We start from the raw sequence: 22679 nt of genomic DNA on the forward strand, positions 1-22679 counted from the left end.
CGATCCAGCTGGTAGTTAACAAGAAATATGAGCATTATGGGCTAAAGCCTGGAGTTTGGCTCCTGCAGGCCGGGAGTGGAGCGGAGTGGAGTGTTGCCGAGTCATTAACCTTCGATAAAGAAAGCAAAGCAGCAGAAAAGGCTGTCTGGATAAGCAAGAACACAATCTGAGCCGCGTTTATGGCTGGCGATACGATGCGATACGCACAGGCTGCCGTTGGCCCCAAATTGCATGTACTCAGGGCATGGCTGCCGGTGAAGGGCCCTGGAATCGGTCGTTTTATAGCACCCAATCACGACTCCAACTCCGACTCCGACTCCGAGCTGGCGGGAAGATACGAGTACTCCATAGAAGAGTGGAGCAGCCGCATGCGTGGGGCAAATTCAATCGTACAATGTGTTGATATATGACACGTAATCAAATGTTTAAGTGCATGGCACACGCATCGCCAGGGACAGAGAGAGAGAGAGAGAGTGCTGGGGCATATGGCCCTGCTCTTTCAGCACAAAAAATATGAGGAAAATCTATAGCAAACGACAGGGAGGGGGTGGGGCAGGAGGCGCCACAGCAAATCCGACAAGTAAATATAATAACAATAAAATGAAGCAACGACATGAATGCCAGCGCAGCCAAGGCGAGATATTATGACACTGCCAACAGCGATAAAAAAATAAAGAAAGCAAGACAGAGAGAAAGAGAGACAGAGAGACGGGGAGAAAAACAGCAAAAAGAATGCCTGGCAAGGACGATTGTGCTGGCACGAAGATTCGTTGGGGCAACGTCTGTTTCAGGTCAAGAGCGCATAAGGACAGCGGACGGGTGACAGGGGAGGGTGGGGGGAGTGGGGCAGAAGTGTTGAGTGGGCGGGGAGGGGGCACGGCCCTGCCGTCTCCCAGCAATAAATATTTTCTGCTTTGTTTTTGTTTTTTTTGTTGCATTCTTTATTTCTTTAAAGACTTAATAACATTCATTATCCGCATATATTTTACACTGCTACACAGGGTTTGGGTTTTTGGGTTTTGGGTTTTGGCTTAAATTCTCTATCGGATTGGAATATAATTTCGCTAGTTATGCCCTTAGCCTATTAACATTTAACAATTGGTTTGGTTTCATCATACAAGAGAGAGGGTTACGGGGTTACACATACAGATATGCCTTAAGGTGCGCGTCATACGTATAAGTTCAGTGAAACGGATGAATGGGATGAGTGTCGTGATTGGAGAGAGAGAATGGATGAGAATAGCGATATATATATTCGTAGATCCCCCACCCCGGTTATGTCTAGGAGAACTGTAATCGTAAATACTACTGCCGTATGGAGAAAACTATCCTTAAAATATATACAATCTTAGGCTACGTTTATTTCTGGGATCCTTAAAGCAATACAAACGGGAACCAAAGAAAGTCAGGAAAATCTATAATATTTGTGAGTATTTTTGTACGCCTTTACATCGGTACATCTTCTTCTAGTCTGTCCTTAATCTAGGCTTTAGTTGGGACCATCTCTAGACCTTATTTATTCGTTATTTCTAGCACAAATGGAATCTGTTTACACCCTTCCTTCCTCCAGAGGATCTGCTTAGCCTAGGAGATGATTAAATACTGGGACCTCCGAGTCCCTAATGGGTTTTTGGCTACTTGCTTGGGCTTTAATCTTAGATCTATACAGTATCTTTCAAGCATACGTGTGGTGTGTATTCTTTTCTTTATTTGTGTTTCTTTTGTGTTGAGCATTTTCTTGGGAGCTAAGAAGCGGAAAGCCCAAAGAGGAACAACGACGTTCTATGCTGGAAATGGCCCTAGAGCCCGTCTAATAATTATCTATAGATATGTACAGACACACACTGAAGCAGGACCGATACGCGGCGTATACTGGATGTAAATGCAAATATTTACAAAGAACTTGATGGGATTTTCCAACCAAACAATGGAGGCCCCTCCTCCTCGTGCTCCTCCTCCACGTCCACTTCCTCGTCTCTATTGGCCAACATCTTTGTTAATTGTTATCTACGTGGAGCAGCGTCCACGTTTAATTGGGTCGACAGCAGCGTCCGCCTGCTGCAGGTCCAGTGGCAGCAGCACCTCCGATGGCCGCTCCCTCGGACCGTCAGGGCCGTCGGAAGGCTACACAGAAAGGCTATTAGGACTGGCAGCGCGTAGAGGGAGATGCGTGCAATTGATTTGGAAGCTAATATGCGTGACCAGGGCGCAGATGAGCCCGTGCCCCACACTGATGATGATGAGGCTGCCCCACTGGAGGAGGCGGCACTCGCCGCCGCCGAGGTGGCCGCTGCGGGACGTCGGCTCTTCTTCAGCTGCTTGTCTGCTGGGGAAAGCGAGAGGAGAACAGTGGGAAAAGTTACGAATGTGCGGGGGTGTGGGTGGGTGTGTGGGTGGGGACAACTGTTGCTGATGATTGATGATCGCTTACCTTCCAGCGGGGACTGGGACTTGTCCAGCGACTGGCGGGACTTGGACATGACCGTCTCCCGTGACTCGAGCACGGGTATCCTCTGGTGCTTGTCGCTCTCCACGCTCTCCTCGTTGCTCTGCCAGTACACGGAGGAGATTTTGGCGACACACTGCAGGCGGGCCGCCGGGCAGCCCCGGGAAATGCAACAAGGAAACGGGAAAACTTTCATCAAATCTGTGTACATTGATAAATGTGCTCCCCACCGATGGGGATCGGGGGGATAATGCGGCGTGAGGTGCACTCCTCCATGGCTCCATTGCTGTTATTCTCTTGACGGCACAGTAAAAGTTTTATGTTTTCATTAACTCCCAGCGTAACCCAAAAATTACCCGCATACTCGTATATTCCGGCGGACATCTCCCACGGACGGAGGACACTTAAATGTGCGAGGACACACACACAGGACACATATGCAAACGGACAGGACAGTGACCCTCCCAGCCACTCGACCCACTCGGCCCACTGTGGGCGGCTGCACAGTGGAGCAAAATGGGGAATATTTGGCTGTTATCGAGGCTCTACTGTAACCCCAAAACCATAGATTTCCCTGCCACTGTGCCACCCCCGTCCGCCACCCGCGTTCGCATGAAATTTTGTGGCTTGTTCGACATACATTTGCACTTGCAGCCACCCCCTGCCCCCCCACCTGCCCCCCACCTATGTGATGTGGCGGATGTGCGGATTGGTCAAAGGGGACGGGGGTGGGGGTGAGTGGCGAGCGGTCAGGGGTGAGTGGTTGTGCTGCCAACTGCGTCCGAATGGATAATAATCAACATGAGCTGCCGTGTTATGTTGTCGCAAATTGAATCAGAAGAGCGCTCTGCTGCCCTGCCCTGCCCTGCCCTGCCCTGCCCCCCTCCTGTCGCCGTGAATGTATCAATTTTCATGGCTGTAATCAGCTTAAAGCCAGAGCCGGCCCCCCGTGACGCCCTCCCGGGACTCACCTTCAGCTTCATGTCGCCGTGCTTGAAATGTCACCCGCGGACGCGGAACTCCAGCCCCAGCCGGGCCACCTCCAGGCCCTCGCGGCCCACAATCAGCGGCTCGTAGGGCCGCAGCAGCGAGCGGTTCGCGTGCATCCCGTTAATCAGCCAGCTGAGATGGCAGACCGGCTTGGAGGCCGCCGAGGTGCAGTTGACGCGCACCATGTCGCCAATTTGGTAGCGCGGCTGTCCGCCGGTGATCTGTGGTCCGTGCTTCGGTGTCACTGCAATTGGAATCGAGAGACGGGAGAAATGCGGCGGAGATTAGTGAGATGCTCGTGGATTTAAGGATTAGCGCGGCAGTCGGCATTCGGCTGTGGATGGGTTGATGGAGGAGCCAAAGAGGTGCCTGGGGGAGTCGATTGGGTTTTGCCTTTCGGTGGGTGGAAAAGAGTCTACTGCTGTATCTAATGGCTTATCCTACGATGCATATTCCGCCCCCTTTGGAGCGTGGAGAGCGACCCTCCATTGCCATTCCACTTCGATGATTGCATTCCCCTCCAAATGAAGTTGTTTGCCACCGAAAAAGATTGATTGATAATTTGGTTATTGGTTTCCGAACAGAATTCTATTTCGCTGGCCAATTAAAGCCCCTCTCCCTCCGCCCCAGACCCAAAAACTAAACAAAATGGAGGCACATACATATCCATATATCATATAATAAAACATCGAACACAAAAATGTCTATGGCTATTTTTACATGCTGTTGCGTTTGATTTTTCCTCTTTTTTCCTGCTTTGTGGGGCCTGCCTGCCCGGATGAATGTTGCCCATAATCGAGAGCATACAACGTGCAACGTGCAACATACAACATGCCCGTAGTGCCGTCCCACTGTTGGCTGGCCGCCTGCCAAATGGGTCAACGAGGGGGAAAAATCAAAGGCGCATAATCGATAAATTCCCATTGATGAAAACTTGCAGCAATTTAAAAGGAAATACGCGAAAATCCCAGCAGATTTCTCACCAATAATCTCCATAAATGCCTTTAAAATGGGAAAAGCTTCGAAAGTAGAGAAATTAAAAGGAAACTCCACACCAAAAAAGGGTCAGGAAAAAGTATTGTGCTTCTCCTTTTTCTTTGCCTTACTTTTGTTCCCCTCTTTCTTATTGTTTTTCCTTGCTTTCTTCCTGCCTTTCGGAGTGCTCTTTCCACTCCCTTTGAACGGCATAAATTATTGTATTTTCAGCGACTATTTTTACGCCGCTTTGACATTGATTAAGCTGTGGATAGTCCCCCTTTAAGCCCCCCTCCCTGTCGATGGGCTCCAGATACTGGAGGGTATTCCAGGGTATATCGATCCATTCCCACTGGATCTGCAGTTGTCCTCCTCCCCTCAAAGATACTGCCAGAAAACCTTAAGATCGTAAAGATATAGTGCCTCCTATGCACCACGAGGTATTTCCTTGTCGAGTCGTTGCCCCCCTTGTTTTTCTAGGCCCCTTTAATATTTTGGCAAAATGTTGAACAATTTTCTACGGTTTTTTTCGTGGCGCCTGGGCGGGTGAGTAAACACTTTGTTGTCTGTTGTCTGTTGCCTGTTGTTTGTTGTTGGCCGTTCGCTGTATCAATTGGTAATAATTGCTGGGCATTTTCATTATTTAGCCGCCATTGTGCGGCTTTGTTTGCCCAAAGGCTCTCTCGGACAAGGGATCAGCCCGTGGAGGCCGTGGAGGCCGGGTCCGCGTGGGCCGTCTGGTCGAAGGTGCCAAGGTTCCAGGGCATTGTCCGGCTCGTGGCTCTGGGACTCGGGGAACAATGGAATCAATTGAGCAACTGAAACAAATATCTAAGCAAATCCGATGCCTAAATAAACTAACAATTTTTCACCTTAATAGCCTTTGCTTTCGCCTTCGAAACGCACAAACCGAAAGGGGTCAAAAGGGCGCAGTACTCCTTTCGGAGGTGGCTTTAATGGCAGATGGGAACTTCAATGATTCCCGAAATAAAGCCACAGCTTGTTTGAAGTGAAACACATATCGATTTCCCCGATATTGTATCTTTCCGACTTTTATTTCATTAAATTTTCCGTGATTTTTCCATCAGAGCCAACAGAGTGCAACCCACTCGTGCGGTGAAGGATTATGTGGAACCAATGCTGCCCCCGAAAGCCCCCACCGGATATTCTCCATCATATGCAGCTGTGGGGCGACTGGGGCGGGGCGACAGTCCCCCGAGCATTCTCCCGTTTTCAATTTCCGCGCATACACTTCAATTATCGCTTTTGTCAGTCGTTCAGTCGTTCAGTCGCTCGGTCGGTGGGTCAGTCGGTGGGTCAGTCGGTGGCTACTAGACGGAGATGGCTCTAATCCAACAACTGGGTCAGACATATATTTTGCCCTGTCATAGCGCCTCATCATTTGCGGGCTTTGCCCAGTAATTGCATTCAATTATTCCAACCAGAATATCGTGTATCGTAAGCGGGGAGTTCCATTAGTTCCCTTCGCACTTCCCTTTTCCCATTGCACATTAATTTCAATGACATTTCTTCGATTCACGGCACTCTGCTTAGAGCTCTGTTCCAGCAGGAAACACGCATCGCATCGATTCGCTGTACAAATGTCCCATAGGCGAACGGAGCAGAGAGAGTCCTGACTGAAACTCTCGCAAAACCCTTTTCCATCGCTCTTTCCGCTTCCCTTTTGCCTGTCACCTCTGTTGACTCTTCCTCCTCGCGTTCGCAGCTCTTTTCCTCGTCGCTTTTCCCAGCTCTTCCTCGTGTTTTTTTTAATGGCTCACAAATTCATTAAGTTTATTGATCCGCAAATCGTCATAGTCATTATGCCTTTGATTTAATCCGCTTAAACCTGAACCGGCTGGAACCCGAGCCACCACCTCCACCACCCCCTCCCCCTTTAGACTTCCACCCACTTTTTTTTCGCCATTAAATCCTGAGCGTAATTGAGTAATTTCCATCTGAAAACGGAAACGAGTGTAGGCTCTGATTGGTTGCCCCCCCCCCCTCCTCCGACGCCACTGTGTCGCACTCCCGAACCATCGAGGAAATATTTAGTTAGCCTAATTATGCGATATACCAATTTTGATTGCCTCCATCCCCTGCCCCTGCCCCAATTGAGTGGCGCTCAATGAGAGAGCGACGGAAATGAAGGTGAAATTTGCCCCCGTCTCCAAGCGCAATTGTGCCCCAACGACGACGACGACGACGACGACGACTGTCGATGATAAACATCATCATAATAATGAGAAACGTTTGGGGAACTCGAACTGGAGGAGTATTTGGGTCAGAGATGTGTCGATACTCCAAGCATTTCATCCGCCTTCCAGGGGGTTGGGGGTTGGGGGGTCTGACGTCATGCATTTGGGGGTTTCCATGCGACAGTTTTGCATGGAATTTATGCGAAATGATCTTGGGGGAATTAGTTTTGAGCCGGAGACATGGTAGACAGCCATTCGGCGGTCTGTTCTTTGATTTCCGATGAAGATTCAGCTGTGACTCTTGACTACGACTCCATCTATGGCTTCAGCCTGCTCAGAAATGCACAGATTCCAAGTTTAAAGCCTTTAAATCTTTAATGGAATATCTGCCTTGAAATCGGACGGGGATGCGGAACCAAGCAACAAATATCCGCCCGCCGCATTCCCCTTTAATGAGCTTTCTCTCTCGAATGGGCTTTCTCTTTGGGATGAGACGGTGAGGGGGAGGGGGGGAATGAATGAAAAGAAAGAAAACTGAGAATTTATCTTTTCTTCGCGTTGCTGCAAGGCCCCGTGCGGCACGGCACGGCCCGGCACGGCTTTCCACTGATATTAAACACGTTTACTCTAAGTTTTCCTCGGAAGCAGTTTTTCATATTGCGTTCGGCCATATTTTTGCGCCATGTTTTGTTGGATTGCGCAAAAATTTCAAATTAAGTTGCACAGCACAGAGGTGGGGCAGGGGGGGGGGGGGGGGGTGGATTGGGGAAAATCTGAGCCGGATGGCAAGTCTGAGGCACGGGCTAAATCTGAATCTGAATCGGAGGCCGAGGCCGTGGCCAGGGATTGTCTGAATCGGAGGCAGGGCTCCGGCGGTGCTCTGGCTGTAAGTGAGCAACGAATTGCATCACGTACATGGGCAATTTGCCAGCGGAATACAATACAAAGGATAAATACACACACACACACACACACATCCATGTGTATCCTGTAGTCGAGCAGAGAAACGGCCAAGAAAAGGGATGGCCAGAGCTTCAGCCTCCACACCTTCTGTCTCATTCTCATTTATAGGTCCACCCGGTAATGGAGCCCACGAAGAAGGTATATATTCTATAGGGATACAGATTTGGACCTCTACAGATGAGTATTTTTTGCCTGGCTAACAGGAAAGCAAGGTTCTGTGTTTTTTAAGTGGTTTCTTTATGTCATTGAATACGAATTTCCCTGTATAGATATAGAGACGCACACCTCAACCTCTGTAGAGGGTATCCCCTAGTCGAAGCACCCACCGACAGCACTCGTTGTGCACTTCCTTTTGGCACAGGTTTTCTGGTCGAGAATTTGTGAATCGCAGCGCGAAACAATGCCGGGCATAAACTAAACAAATGTGAAATATATTTTATATATCTTGTAAAAGAGAACAAGAAAGAGAGGTGATGATGTAGAAAGAGAAAGGGAAGCAGAGAACAGAGAACAGAGGCAGGCAAATACTGAAACAGATTACTTTTCGTCGCTTCGTCGTTCGCGCAGTGCAATTAATCTTGCCTTGAATGGTCTCCTCTCTGCTCTCTCCTCTCTCCTCTCTGTTCTCCCCCTTTTCGTGTGTGTGTGTGTAGCCCACTTTCCCACCCCAGCCCATCCCCCCCCACTGAACACTTACCCACAACAATCATGTCCTCGTGACCGGAAACTGTCTGAAAGGAAGGCGCCTCGCCGGACACTTCGCAGCGATATCGTCCAGTCGACTGAAGGCTAACCGAACGTAAAACAACAACCACGTCCGTGGAGTTTTGCAGCTGCAAAAGAGGGGAAAAATGTGGCAAAAGAAAGTAAGAAAGTGCACAGTAAAAGTGAGTGAAAGCAGCATACGAGAGTCCCTACAACAGGCTTATTTTATTGGGGCTCTTCTGTATGGAAATTTGGTTAAAACTTTACAATTTTCTAGGTTGTTTCGTGCCGAGAGCTAAAGGCCGACTACTGGTTACCCTCTACAAGACGATCTTGTTCAAATCAAAAACGGTATTCTTGTCGTCTTCATCGCCTGGAGACTCTTCGTCCTCATCGTCCCCATCGTATTGATCGCCCTCGCCCTCGTCGGCGTCGTCGTCGTCGTCTTCCTCTTCCTCGTCGTACTCCTCCTTGGATGCCAAATCTGAGAGGGCATCCAGTATGTCCTCCAGCTCCTGGTCCTTGACGGGCATCACCTGATCCAGGTCTTCCGCCGAGGGCGAGACGTTGTAGTGCTGCTCCATGGTCTTCTGGAGCCTGAGGGCATGGTCCATGTGCAGGACCCGCAGATACTCCTTCTGGGAGTCTACCAAGTCGATGGGGTCGAGGGTCGCGGGCTTGCGGATCCCCTCGGCGATCAGGCGTATGGCGTCCTCGCGGTCGACGGGCGTCACGGACTGCTCGAGGGTTTGCAGTAATTTTGATTTCTTGTTGCCGAGCATTTTGTTAGTGGAGCAATCTTTCGGGACTTTCAAATGGGATCTAGATCTAGGATAACTAGATTGCTTTCCATAGCTTACCTCGACGTCGACTCCGGGCAGGGGAAACACCTGCCCCGGCGGCATGTCGCGCGGCACATAGCGGTAGAACTCGAACCCGTCCTTGTACCACTTCACGGAGTACAAGGACTCTCCGTCCAGATCAAACTTGCAGCCGAGCGCCGCGTCCTCGTGCCGCATTATGTGCTTGGGTATTTTGATTTCGGTCATTGTCAGGCCCTCCGCGGCCTCTGCAAATGGAACAGAAAGAGAGACAAAAAGAATTGTTTGTCAACTATTTTGTCACGACTTTAATAAGCCCCAGGCATTCTGCATTCTGCATGCTGCATGCTGCACGCTGCGCTCTCGGTTTCAATGCCAGAAACTAAGACCAGGACATAAATAACTGCCAGCGAGTGCATAAAAGTCAAGGAAATCGAAGGCACCGCCACCGCCACCCCAGAACGCCCTAGAACCAACGCCAGACTAGAACAATGCGCTTTTGTTTTGCCAACACAATGCCTCCGGATCCCAGAAGGGGATCCCCCGAACGAGGAATGAACGAGGCTAACTTGAGAAACGTGTCCTGGCTGAAAAGCGCTCCTCCGCGGCCTTCGCAGCGCCGTCTTTGGGGGGAGGAGTGCTACGAGCTGTCAGGGTGCTCTGGGGCTGGGGCTCTGCCTCTAGTTCGGGGCGTAACTTAACACTCGAGACAATGCCAGAGTGAAATGAAAAGTTGGCAACTTATTTAACAGCCCAAGACAAAGACGGGCCTCGCGTAGGCCCCTCCGCGTAGGCCCCTCCTCGTGCTCCCAGGGCAATTTGGGTCACGCAAATCGAGATATGGAATTAATATTGCAGAGCCCGAAATGAGCATCAGCTAGTCCTGAAAGTGGGCCAATCTCTGTCGATGGGGGAGACGTCTAAAAGTAGAGCAGTGCACTTTTGGAACACCCCTCCCCCCCTCCCCACCACTATCCCAATTTAAAGGCTATTCTGAGTGCCGCCATTAACGCAACACTTTCCTAATTTGTTTAACAAAACAGTTGCTAACATTTCGTTGACTTTTCCGGGTATTCATTCGATTAGTCCCAACATTCGGTCCGCGTCCCGCATTGCGTCAATGAGCAGCAGTAAGCCCTTCATTAGGTCCTCGGCCCACCTCCAGACACTCCAAGTTACGTTTTCAGAGTCCAATCAAATCAAAGCAAACCAAAAGTCAAGCCACAGTGAATCCCCGTCCTCGGAAGCCGATCTGCCGACGCTCTCATTAGAGCCCCGACCCGTCAACTGTTTGGGCAGCTATTTTCGGACAAGTTCAAGAATAACCGCAGCATTAAGGCCTAAAAATACAGTTGTCCCCCCGCCGAGGGAGGCCAAGTGTGGGTCTAAAAATAAGTGCAGGATTTCATTACCAAACAGGAAGCGACGTTAAGGCCTTAAAGGCTTTTTTGACGTCGTTTCCTTGTGTTTTTTGTGCCCATTTCTTCTTTTTTTTTTCTTTTTTTTTTGTATTTTGTGTTCGTTCAACCAAAAGCCAGCAAAGCGACAAACAAACAAAAAAATAGAAAGCACAATGCACAAAGGCTTAAAAGAGGAGAACCTATGGAAAATGCAGGCTGTGGGAGACGACGACTGGGATACCCTTAACGCACAAATACCCCCAGAGCTGTAGCCTCTTGATACAAGAATTAATAATTGATAAAAGAATGTAATGTATGGCGTTTCCTTTTTGCTTTTAATAATTTCAAAAAGTCCCTCTTCTCTGCCTTCCAAAAATATTCTAAAAATCATAACACTCTCCGCAAAAGGGTATAAAAGGGAAAAACAGCCGCCATTGCAGCCGATGATGATGATGCTGATGATGACGTTGATGATGATGAGGAGAATGGGGATGGGGATGAGGATTGGGCAGAAGGACGGCGCCCACTTTGGGCTTTTTGCTCCTTTGAGTGCATTTCCGCTTTGCGGCGGCAGCGGCGGCGTCGTTTGAGTTCCTGTTTTCCCATTTCCCATCAAGCGCCTCCGCCACCGCCACCGCCCCCGCCCTGTGCGTGTCTTTGGCGGACACTTTGTGGGGCATAAACTCGTATTTCTGCGGTTACCACAAGTACAATTTAGTATTATGCACTCTCCACTAGTGGGGCGTACAACAGCTGCCTCCTCCAGCCGGGGACTGGCCGAAAGCCCCGCTCGTTGGCGGAAGACAAACAAAGTGCGTTGCCAAAAGGTTTCGCCGCACAAAAGCCCTTTTCCTCCTGGGCTTTGCCTTTGCCAGGCTCCACACAAAGGACACTCCTTCGGTGTTAACTGGGAGTAAATGGAGTTTTTCGAAGGAAACGGCCGCAAAGCAATGAGGGGTTTGAGGAGGTACGAGATAATTGCAAAGGTGCGAATATCTTTGAAGATTCATACAAAATTACGCCTTTTAATACGTTTTTCTTTCACGCGATTGTGCGAAAATGTAAACAAATTTTCCCCACAGGACGGGGATTTATTTATAGGGGGGCAGCAGCTCATTAAAACGGGACTCTCTCTGCCATTCTGTTTAGAAATGTGCTGATGAGGTGATGGGCGCCGGAAAGTGAATTTTGACAAATGCCAAGTGCCGCCACAGCCACGCCCTGGGGCGGCTAATTGATAAGCCAGCGATTCGAAAGTTTTGTCATCTAACCTGGGCTTTAATTATGAAGAGCCAGTGACAGGCAGCCAGCAGTCGAAAGACGGAAAGACGGAGAGACGGAGAAATGCTGCTCGCAGGGCGGGAAAGTTTTCCATTTGATGTCGTGTAAACGTCATAGTTGTGGTCGAAAGGGGCCCAGTCAGTGGCTCGGTGGCTCGGTGGCTCGGGTACACTCACCTTCACAGACAAAACTTTTGCTACTTAATTATTGTTGATTTTTAAATGATTTCATTTGCCGCCCGGGGCCAACAAATGTCAGCCACAGCCACAGACAAAAGTTTCCACCGACTGCGACTCCGACTCCGACTCTGGATGCGGATGCGGATCCGGAACCGAATCCTTCCCCCAAAATTGAGTTTCTTTTGGGGATTTAGTTTTGCCCCAAAATCTAATTCACAGAAATGCTAAGAGGCGGGGCAGGGCAGGGCAGGAGGAGGAGGAGGAGGAGGCCCAGTGTCAAGTGCAGAAGTTTACGGGGCAAAGTTTAGCTTTGCATATCATTATGGCCGCTTCAAGGGGTTAACTCATCCAAATACTCATAGTGGCCCAGGGATCAGGCTCTGCTCTATATAAACTGCTAATCGACTTTCCAAGGGCTTTTATGGGTAATTTGCTTTCATCAGTTTAAAATTCGAGTTACATTTACGACAGCAGGGAAGTTGTGTGCGTCTTAGTATTTCAATTAAAAAGGTAGTCTCTGCAAATCAGCTTCAAATATCCCCAATGCCGTGTGTTGAGAAATTATACTCTTATTAAAGTTTTCATTCACTTTCCCTATTCATGTGCCCATCAATGTGTTCTGCCGCTCGAGCACCTAGTTTTGCGCGCATAGCTGTGTTGTTTACAGCAACGCTCTCACACGCATAGCCACATCACACGCATACAGCGAAGCGTTCCGTTTTTTGCATTGGGACCGTCGCGACGCGTCGCCTGATCTTTCAATTCCCTTTTGCCCGACTTCTTCTTCTTGCGGAGTGGAGTTTGTCGTCGAAAATTCTAGCTGAAAGATGGCATCATTTAGCTTCTCTCTCTTTCCTTTCCGAGGCGTGCAAGCGCTCTAAATTGTGCTGAGCGTAAGACCGAAAGACGCCCGAAAGAGAGCAAGAGCTACTATTTCGTCATGGCACAAAGCGAGAGCGAGAGCGATAGCGCGTCTCAGATGAACATGGCGTGTTGTTGTTGTTGCGGAAAAGAAGAAGGAAGGCAGCGTGCGAAGGAGAATATCACATGGGAAGAGAGGAATGCGGTCTGAATTTGGATATTTGGATAGAGAAGGAAAGACAGTGTCGCTTGGTATTAAACAGGCTCCGACATCTGTGTGTAAAAGGAGGTACTTGAAAATACTTCTCCACAGACCGTCCTCTGGCTGCCATTTGATACGCTTCAACAGAGCTGACTTTGCTTTTAGCCCTCATTTTCACTCTCGAATTTTTGGCAAGAACAAAACCCATGCAGAGGCAAAAACCAATCAAAATCATCTTTAGCCGAAAACCCATTTAGCAGCAAATGACAATAGAAGCGGATTACTCAAGCGGATTAGTTACACAATGCAAACAGGACGATCCAGTGTGCCCCCGACCCCGCCCCCGCCCCCTCATCCACCCCTGGACACGGCCTCCGCTTTGCGGGCCGAGCAATTGCAATTCCCAAAACAAAATCTGATTGTCATATGAGAGCTCTGTACGGCTTTGCTCTGCCTCGACAGCCAAATGCAAAATGCAATTAATTTTATTAGAGTCCATTGAAAACTCATTGGAAAAGAGGCAAGACACCAGAGATAGATAGATAGAGAGAGGGGAGTGGCAGGCGGAAATTTATGGCCCTGCCAAGGCTTCACTTACAATGCAAATTTTTTCCAGACCAGTCCAGAGAGGCGGCGGAAGGGGCGGAGCCAGAGACGGGGAGAGAGAAATTATGATGCGGCTTAGTCTGGGGCATGGAGCAGGGTTTTCGGATGGGGATCGATGGGGCAGACAGGCAGACCGGCAGACCGGCAGACTGGCAGACCGGATGCCAAGACTTGAGCAAATAAAGATGTTTTTGCCATGTTTCGCAGACGCCAGCAGCATCAATACGCATCAATCCTTCGGAGCCCCCTTTTAGGCCGGGCCCAGGCCCAGACTAGAACGTGCTTAATCTGCAATCAGAAGCGGAAGTTGCTCCCCATCCTGCCACTCCTCCCGAGCCACCCTCTGTCTCCAGCTTCAGCTCCTTCTGCATCTCAGTTTCAGTTCTGTTTCAGAGTCTGCCTTTGACGATGAGTGCATCGTTGTCCACAGAACGGGGGCACGTCTGCCCCTTCGACCCAGAGCCCCAAACAGCTCCCAGTTGTCAGCTCAGTGGAGCTTTTGCTGCATTGCAGGCGCACTTTCATTTGCATATCTCACAGTCCAGCAACAACACAGCACAAAAAATATCTATATATATGTACATACATACATATATAAAAAAGAATAATGAAAGATGAGAGCTGCATATACCCGTACTCGAGTACTCGAGAACTAGTACTTTTATTCGCATTCGCATTCGCATTGGTATTCGTGCAGAAAAAACTTGGCAACAATCGATCGATGCCCCCCATTGCCCCTGTAATAGACGGATGGAGGGTTAATCGCAGGGCAACAAAGTCAAAAGTTTCTCTTTCGATGGCATTCGATGGAATTTTTGTGCCAATATTTATTTGTGTTTGTTGTTTGCTTCCCAAAAGTTGCATTCCATTCTGTCAGCGGGCGCTGCAGGAGGGGAGCAGGAGGGGAGCAGGAGGGGAGGGCATTCTGTGAGGGCAGCGTGGGATCAAACCATCGAATCATAGCGGAAAAAAGTGTCTGTTCAGTTGGAAAAGTGAAACGTTATGGTTTCAGATCAGTCTGTGGCTCCCAGGGAGGACCACGAGGAGCCCCTGGTTGTGGACAGCAACAACGACGTGGCAGAAATCGATGGGGATTAATATATTTAAATAAAGCAAGAACATTTGTTGGATCTGTTTCTTTGTTGGCTTTTGGAGGGCTTTGGCTTGTGTCTATTGATGGTTAAACGCTGCCTGGAAGGGGTACTATCTCCGCGACTATCAAGTTAAAATCCATCTCCCGCTTGGCGGCGTCGTCCAGTGGCGGCTGTGGCGGCGGGGGGGCTGGTTGGGGCACAAACCTCAGTTGTGGATCGCCAACGAGGCTGCGCGCCAGCCACAGGAAGGGCTTCCCCAAATTGTAGTCCTTCTTCACCGATATATCGTAGCGGCCATTTCTGAACTCGGGGCCTTGGCCGTAGCGATGCTGCAGGTCCACCTTATTTCCGCAGACGATCACGGCTCCTTGGAAACGGCTGGCCTTGGCGAAAGCCGTTTTCCATTCGACAACGTTTTTGCACGACGTCTTCGAAGTGACGTCGAACAGGACTATGGCGCACTCCGGCTTCCCCTTCAGCTCGCCGTGGGTCTCCCACACCACGAAGCACATGGGGCCGCGATTGGTGTGGAAGACAAGCTCGTGGCTTTCGCGTTCCGCTGCAGCACCGCCGTCGCTGAACTCCCCACTCAGGTGGCGGTTGATGAAGGACGTTTTGCCAGTGCCTCTATCGCCAAGAATCGCGCAGTTAAACCGTGGCATGTTCCTATTCATTTCAGTCAGTTCTCTGGCTTGGGGGCTCTGCCTGCGAATTGATTTGATTTTCGTAGAAATGGGTTTGTTTTCCCTTTGTTTTCGCACAAACCGAATGTCCTCTTGAGGCACCACAGGTCCTATTTACTGCTCAGATTTCCCGGGAAAAGGAATAATTTGGAATAATGCGTGACAGCGTGACAATAAAAACTTCTAACTGAACGAAATGTCAGATTTTCCATATGGCAAGGCCCTGTTGCTTGAACAGTAATCGATAGGTCGTAGGGTTGATATTTTACTCATATCGGCGCCAGGTAGCGAGGCACTCACGCAGCCTGCTTTTCCCACAAGGTCAGCAAATGCAAGGACTTCCAGTCCTTTTGCTGGCTCTGAGACCCCCTGGAACCCATTCCTAGAGCCCACGATTACGCCCCCAAGTGCTGCCTCTTCCAATAATTCGTCTCGTTTATTAGCAGTCTTCTATTATTGCTCCTAATTAACGCAAATTCTGTCGTGCCGAATAAGGAGAGATTTCGGGGCTCGTAGGCCAAGGGGACGACTATTTTCTTTAATTAAAATATCAATTAAATTGCTGAGCACTCACAATTACTGGGCAACGCTCACGGACAGCTGCAATAATATAATTAAAATTCACTTCGACTTGACATTCGGCAGGAATGGAATGGATTGGCGCCCACACATCAAGGAATCAAGGAATCATGCAATCAATTAATTCGATTAAATTGAAGGCATCGATTTTAACGTTTTATGATTAATTACATTCCGTGGAGTGGAGTGCAGTGCCCGGAGGCAGGCGGGGCATGCAGCATTAATGCTGGCTAATTTCTACTTAAGGAATCAAATTGATAAAAGACAAAGCCGCCCCTCGGGTGGGCTCAATATTAGTCAAAACAAAGTTAGATGTAGATGGATGATGAATTAGTTTGACAGATTATAGTAAGTAATTGTTGCCTTGGAAGTCTGGGGAAAATCAAGAGAATTCCTGAGAACAAGACCATTGGGAGAGGGAATATGGCATGAATGAATGTAGCATAAAGATATGAATATAGATGGATGGCTTAAGCCTTAAAGATTACACATTGATTCACTCGTTCATCGATTCCATGTGCCCCAAGCAGCACATCACACCTCATCCCCTTCGGCCCCTCATCAAGTGGCGTTCACTCTCACTCTCTTAATCGTGAGGAAAATCACTTGATAATAATACTCGTACTTGTGGGTATTTATGAGGCCTGAACCATGCCAGGCAAATCCTTAATAAACTCCCCTCGAAGGCGCTTCAAGTGCTCGGCTCTGGATTTGGATTTGGACTCGTTCTTGCTCTGCTCTGCAGACGGTGGGGCTGGGAGTGCGTGTCGCTCAACATTAGTTTCATGTGCTGCCAATAAATGTGTACTTCCTTCGGACAGTGGCTCCTTTTGTTGGCTACAGTTTGGCCGAAAGTGTGCTCGCCACGTTGACTTAATTTCATTATTTGCTGCCAGCCCGAATACCCCGGGACTGGGGGGTAACAGGAGAACCTGCAGGGGGGGAACCTGCAGGGACTCCACCGACTACTGGGTGTTCTTCTGTCGAGGCTCCCCCCTGTGTTCCCCTCTGTGTTCCGTTTCTTTTTGCGGCATGCGTACGTGACCTCATAATAGGAAAATAAGATTTCTATCTATAATTCAGGCAGTGCGCTCCGCCAGCTAAGTGCCAGCAAATAATAATCATTTCTATTTCGCTTTTTTCGAGGGAGTTTGTCTAGACAGAAATTGTGTTTGTCAGTAATTATTATTTCGCTCTCTGTCTCTCGTATTTTGGAGAGGGAAAGGGCAAGGGAAAGGGGAAAGGGGCACCGCACCGCATCGCAAGTTTCTTCCTTAAACACCGAGCACATGGATGTCCATGGACGAAGAAAGTTTTTTCTTTCCGCTTTGACAAGTTTACCGCAAAAGGAAACGGAAATGGAAATGGGGAAAAACTTAAACATGTTTATTTATTTAATTAAATGCGGCCTCATGAAAGTTTTGTACTGTATTTATTCCGCCCTCTCACCCTCCCTTTCGTGGTCTTTTTTTTGCTAGCAATCAAATTAATTAAGTTGAACGACACACACACACACACACACACACACACATGGAGGGCAAAAAATAATATTAATAAAATATATTAATTGCATTTGTCGGCCGCTAATGAAAGATGTGTAAATAATGGAATCGAATTTGTGCGAATTTATGTTTTAATTTATGGAAAAATGCCAAAACGTTTAATTCATTCGTGGACAAAAGACATGTGGCCCCAAGACTGTGTGGCAGCTCTTCCGCCTTCGATTGCGAGTGCCACTGATTGCTCTACCACTTTCGAAATGCCTGAATTATTCACGGCCTGAGACAGGCCGCCAGCTGTGGAGGAGTCAAAAGTCTCCCAACCCCCGGCCGAGGGGCTCAACCGCGACTGTTGCTTGTTTGCCAGTTAATTTTGTTTAGTTTTCGCCAAGCAGTTTGTTGAACTTAATTAAAAATAAATACCAGGCAGTGGCAAAAGTTGTTGTTTATTCATGGCAACGGCAACGGCAACATCAAGGGCAAGGGGTGGCGGTGGGGGGTGGGGGAGAGAAAGGATTTCCTTTGAGGAAATGGGGCCGGGGCGGGACCCAGCCTCTGACAGCCTTGACTTTGCCGGGGACTTTATCTCAAAGGAGAGACCTCCCCATCGATTATTGAGTGAATTTTGAATGAATTTATCATTCAGGGCAGGAAGGGGGGGGGGGGCAACACATGGCGCATGATTTATTTAATATTCGAGGGGATGGGTTTTCCAGCAGGATGATAAAGTTTTTCCTTACCGTAGCAGAGCTGCAGGAGGATCCAGGCGAGGATGAGGTGGCGACGTCTATAGTGTGGCGCATCCATGTTGCTGTTGCATCAACCTTCCCTCTCTCTCTCTTTCTCGATAAGTTCTCCGAACAAGTTTCCTCGCTGGCTTTGGCTTTTTTCTTGGGTGCAACTTTAATTTTTCAATTTGTTGCGGAATTTTCGGTTATTTTTCTTATTCATACACTCTCTCTGGCTCTCTATCTCTATCTGTGTTTGCTTTTGCTTCGTTTGCGTTTTCCTCTTGTCTCATTCGTGCAATGCAATAAATTTTCCCTTGACCGCCAACGAGGGAAAGCGTCAACCAATTGCTTTTCTCGCCCTGGCTCTGGTGCTGGCTCTGTCGCTGGCTCTGTCGTCTGCTTATTTATATTTATTTTCCACGAGCCCGTTGCTATTTGCTCTTCCCATTAAGCGTGCTCCACTGTACAGTACACACCCCCGCAGTCGCATTTACATGCCATATCCTGTATCCCGTATCCCGTATCCTGTGTGTGTGTATGTGTGTGTTTGCTCCTCTATTTGGCTATGGCTATGGCTTTTTCTATTTCTATTTCTATTTCGGGCTTCCTCCGTCGCTCAGCGCACTGTATTTAATTGAAACATCGGCAATGGTCTGGCAGGATCCGTGTGGCAGGATTGGCAGCCTGTGAATGGTAGAAAATAGACACGCATTGAATATTTGAATATTTATCTGGGTTCAAGTTGAAAGACTCTCTTCGGAGGGTCTAGGCCAAGTGTCGTTAGGGGTTGTGTCTTAAGTGCCGAAAGTCTTGCCAGCTCCCAGGGCTTACAACATTGTTTATTTGCGTCAACAAATGGAAATAGTGAGGAGCATTCCTCGTATCAATAGATCTCGTGATTCCTCAGTAATTATACATACTCTAAGGCCATAAATCATGCATCTCCTGCGTAATCGTACATCCGTATGGCTACGGCTGCATTCGCAAATGAATGAATATTTGAGTGAATTCTACGAGTATATTGCAGGCCCCCGGCTGGGTTTCCCTCAAAGCAAATTTACTCAAGCATTTCCGAGCGGGGTGGGGGGCAGGGGGGGGGGGGCAAGACCTCAAGTGACAAAGACAATTGTCCTGCGTCCTGTGTTCTGTGTCCTGCGCAAACAGCAAACCGAATGAATTAATCATACAATTTATGGCCAATAAATGATAATATGTATTAAATGCTCTCCCAGCCAGGAAGCAGGGCGGCCCTCGGAGGGCATAGAGGACGATAGAGAGCCCTCGGATCGGAGGACAAGCTCGAGCCCAAAAATCATTGAGTAGAGGCATAAATTAACAATCATCTCGGGGCAGACGACACACGGGCGGGCGATTGTGTAATTGTTCTTGGGTTCTGTTTTGGCCAAAAATTAAATTTGCATAAAATCAATTAAAACCGAAAATCCACCCGGAAAACCAGCAACGTGGTGGGGGGAGGAAAGGAAAGCCTTTTTGGGGAAAAGTTTGCCAAAATGAAAATCATGTTTTGTAATTAGAGGCCATGAATAATTTTAGCACCTTGTTGTCAGCTATTTTAAGATGTGGCTCACACGGATACGGCCCCTCCCCCCCTGCCTGTCGAACGGGGCGAACGAGTGGCTTATGCAAAATAGTTGGAGCACACACTGCGTATACTTGATGTTTGGCCAAGTCTCAGTCTTTTGCATAATTAATTATGTGGCAGTCATGGCACTGGCACTGGCACTGGCACTGGCACTGGCTTGTTAAATATGCAAATATACATATACACCGTCGCACAAGGTCTAGAAGGACTCTTGGACGGGGGTCACTAACATCTCTGCTGTGGCTTCTGTATCCTGCATCCTGTGTCCCGTATGCGTGCAGCACATGGAAATCTTTTGGCCGGATTTGTGCCACAAATTGAATTTCGGCTCTCTTTAAAAGTGCTTTCCCTCTGCCGCTTTAAAGCGGGGGCAGGCACCAAACGACACTGGATGTTGGCCAGAGATTTGCCCATAAGGCCATGTTCAATGGCTTGTCGCAACACACAGAAAGTCATGTGGCACGCACACACACACATGGAGGAGGAGGCGACTAGTGCTGGGGTTAGGAGCAGAGGCTTAGGCTGCTGCAGGCGCCCATGTGGGCTGTGGATGAGCGAGAGCGGTCTCTGAATGCCAAGCGAAGAGATGACTGAATGGATATACGGGAAGTGCCTCACTGACTGAATGACTGCCACTGCTGTAAGTCTGTTTGTGTGTGTATTGGCCCTTTGTAAGTGTTGGGACCATGGCCAGCTCTTGTTGGGGCACACTTTTCGGCGCACTTTTCCCTTCAAATTTGAGGGAATTTCGGTGAAGGCTTGGAGTCCAACAAGAGCTTAAATGCTCATTTAAGTACTAAAAATACAGGACACACATTGTCAGCATTTAATTTCCCTAAAATATACCAGATCTGATCAATTCGTGCAACAAATGAATGCAAATTTGAATAAATCGAAAGAAAATCATTGGGAAATAATTGTTATGGGCCACAATCAAATACAAATTCGGAGAAGCAAACAAATAAATGCTGCCTATATTTCCCCACAAATTAAACCATAATAAAAAAAAATAAAAAATTCTCCGGGAGACTGGTTTGTCCTGGCCGAAAGCCCATTAAAAACATGGCCAATGAAATAAATTTCAAAAATTGCCCCCACCCCCACTCTAAAATATGTTTTCCCAATAGCGGCCTGGCTGGTTGGACAAAATCTGGTTTTATTTTCCTTCTTGCGATATCATTTTTTTAGTGCCAATTGATGGGGTCGTAAAAGCGTCTAAGCGTGGAAGTGACCTCTCGGGGAGTTTAGGAATTTAACGGTCCACCAGAGGGACACGACACTGTGTCGCGTCCCTGCCGTGTGCCCCTCTGGAGCCACCTGCAACTAAATGAGACTAATGAAAGTCCATAATTCAGAGTCCGGCTCAGGGTCTAAAATTAATTGGCATTGTACGGGAATTTAATAAATATACTAGTGTGCGGGGGGGTACGGGGGCGAATGGTAATGGCAATAGATGGCTGTATCTGGGCTATAGAATTTCATAATTATAATAATTTATGTTGACACCTGAGGCGTGTGCACAAATTGAACAGGGGATGGCCCCGAGGTCCGCCAAGTTAATAAAACTTTAAGTTACAATTTCTGTGTGTCCCTCTCTCGCTTTCCCTGGGGAAATCTGTAGGAAATTGTTTGTGGCATAATACTTACTTATGACTGGTATTTTTCTTGTTTCTTTTCGTGGTGGCTCGAAGGAACTTGAAGGAATCGCCGAGGTGCTGAGGTGCCGCTCGGACCTTGAAGTCGCTATTCGCGGGAGCTTGTGGTGGGTTTTCGAAGGAGGTGTTTTCTCTCTGGTTCTGGCCTCAGAGTCGAGCTAGGAGTCGCTTGGCCACGTGCATAATAATAACAAATGATTGGTTGTCACGCACGTAACGGTACTTTCATTCATAATTTATGCATTTTAATTTGTCAAAACGTTGGCCAAACAGCCGACAGAGTATGAGTACGAGGGAATCCCCCTTTGCTGAAGGAAACACACACAGACACAGGCGCACACGCACACACATACGCGAGCGCGAGCGCGAGAACTTCTTGATGAATATGAATATGAATTTCTGTTTAGAGACTTCTTAGTTTTGCTCTGTTATCCTTGCAGCGTGTGTTTGCTTCGAATACTTTTTATTCATAATTTGTACTCGCTCACACACTCACTCGCACTCCGAACACCCACGACTGGGACCCACACACGCACGATGGTGGCCGTGTGTTCGGCTAGAACGCGTCTGGGGGGATACTCGTGTGACCAGGCCACGGAAGGAGCTCGCAGGAGTTTCGGCGTCGCGTCGTCAACCACACAGCACCAATAACCGACCAAGACTAAAAGCTTTGCTCCCCTTATTACCTGCTTTTTACAGGCGGCCCCACACACACACAGGGCGCGCTCCACAGCGGGCCGGACGCGCACGAGGACGTCGCAGGATAAGAACGGAACACGAGAACGAAGCACGGCTCGGCAAAAGAGTGGGTGTGGATGGGAACGGATGGAAGAGTAAGTGCTCCGTTCGAGGCATAAACTAGTTCGCGTTGTCTGAGGTTACGACTGTGCTCGGGCCGAACGAAGGGAAGAGAGAGAGCGGGAGAGCAGCAGAAAAGAGAGCAACACCTCGCTCTTTGTTTGTTGCGATTCCACTTTGTTCCGAATGCTGTTAACAGGCATGTTAGTGGGCTTTACAGTGCCAGATAACAGCATTCTGTTAAGGTGTGAAATGTGTACTCTAACATTGAGCTGTTATGGTATGGAACTGTTAAAATAGTGGGATCATTTTAGGGAAACAACAGCTTAACAGGAGCTGTTATAAGAACTGTACAGAGCAGAAAATAACATAACATAGCTCTGCTAAAGAAAGAGCTGTGTGCATTGAGG

The 22679-nt window shown here is 48.4% G+C and overlaps 3 protein-coding genes across 3 annotated transcripts; all 3 read right to left on the reverse strand.

Moving 5' to 3' along the window:
- Positions 1–933: 933 nt before the first annotated feature.
- Positions 934–22144, reverse strand: beat-IIIb (beaten path IIIb). Its single transcript, XM_001357045.4, has 7 exons — positions 21464–22144; positions 18223–18897; positions 9138–9346; positions 8270–8405; positions 3418–3680; positions 2432–2582; positions 934–2326 (listed from the first exon to the last, which is right to left on the reverse strand). Exons 2-5 carry the CDS (start codon positions 18287–18289, stop codon positions 3448–3450), a joined length of 645 nt encoding a protein of 214 aa, XP_001357081.4. The 5' UTR covers positions 18290–18897; positions 21464–22144; the 3' UTR covers positions 934–2326; positions 2432–2582; positions 3418–3447.
- On the reverse strand, positions 8461–9105 carry LOC4817702 (calsequestrin-1). Its single transcript, XM_003736101.3, has one exon. The coding sequence runs from the start codon at positions 9057–9059 to the stop codon at positions 8598–8600; it is 462 nt and encodes a 153-aa protein (XP_003736149.2). The 5' UTR covers positions 9060–9105; the 3' UTR covers positions 8461–8597.
- On the reverse strand, positions 14712–15637 carry LOC6903274 (GTP-binding nuclear protein Ran-like). The gene is made up of 2 exons (XM_002132937.3): positions 15487–15637; positions 14712–15426 (listed from the first exon to the last, which is right to left on the reverse strand). Exon 2 carries the CDS (start codon positions 15393–15395, stop codon positions 14808–14810), a length of 588 nt encoding a protein of 195 aa, XP_002132973.3. The 5' UTR covers positions 15396–15426; positions 15487–15637; the 3' UTR covers positions 14712–14807.
- Positions 22145–22679: the final 535 nt, after the last annotated feature.

The sequence above is a fragment of the Drosophila pseudoobscura genome, chromosome 4 (assembly GCF_009870125.1).
Source record: "Drosophila pseudoobscura strain MV-25-SWS-2005 chromosome 4, UCI_Dpse_MV25, whole genome shotgun sequence".
In the NCBI taxonomy this organism is placed as follows: Eukaryota; Metazoa; Arthropoda; class Insecta; order Diptera; family Drosophilidae; genus Drosophila; species Drosophila pseudoobscura.

Bases quoted from the DNA above. Each gene is read 5' to 3' on its own strand.
- beat-IIIb (XM_001357045.4), bottom strand. From the start codon at position 18,289: ATGGATGCGCCACACTATAGACGTCGCCACCTCATCCTCGCCTGGATC. The intron at 9,347-18,222 runs GTAAGGAAAAAC...TTCCATTTGCAG, and splicing joins CCTCCTGCAGCTCTGCTACG to AGGCCGCGGAGGGCCTGACA. The intron at 3,681-8,269 runs GTAAGTGTTCAG...TTCCAATTGCAG, and splicing joins CGAGGACATGATTGTTGTGG to TGACACCGAAGCACGGACCA.
- LOC6903274 (XM_002132937.3), bottom strand. From the start codon at position 15,395: ATGAATAGGAACATGCCACGGTTTAACTGCGCGATTCTTGGCGATAGA.
- LOC4817702 (XM_003736101.3), bottom strand. From the start codon at position 9,059: ATGCTCGGCAACAAGAAATCAAAATTACTGCAAACCCTCGAGCAGTCC.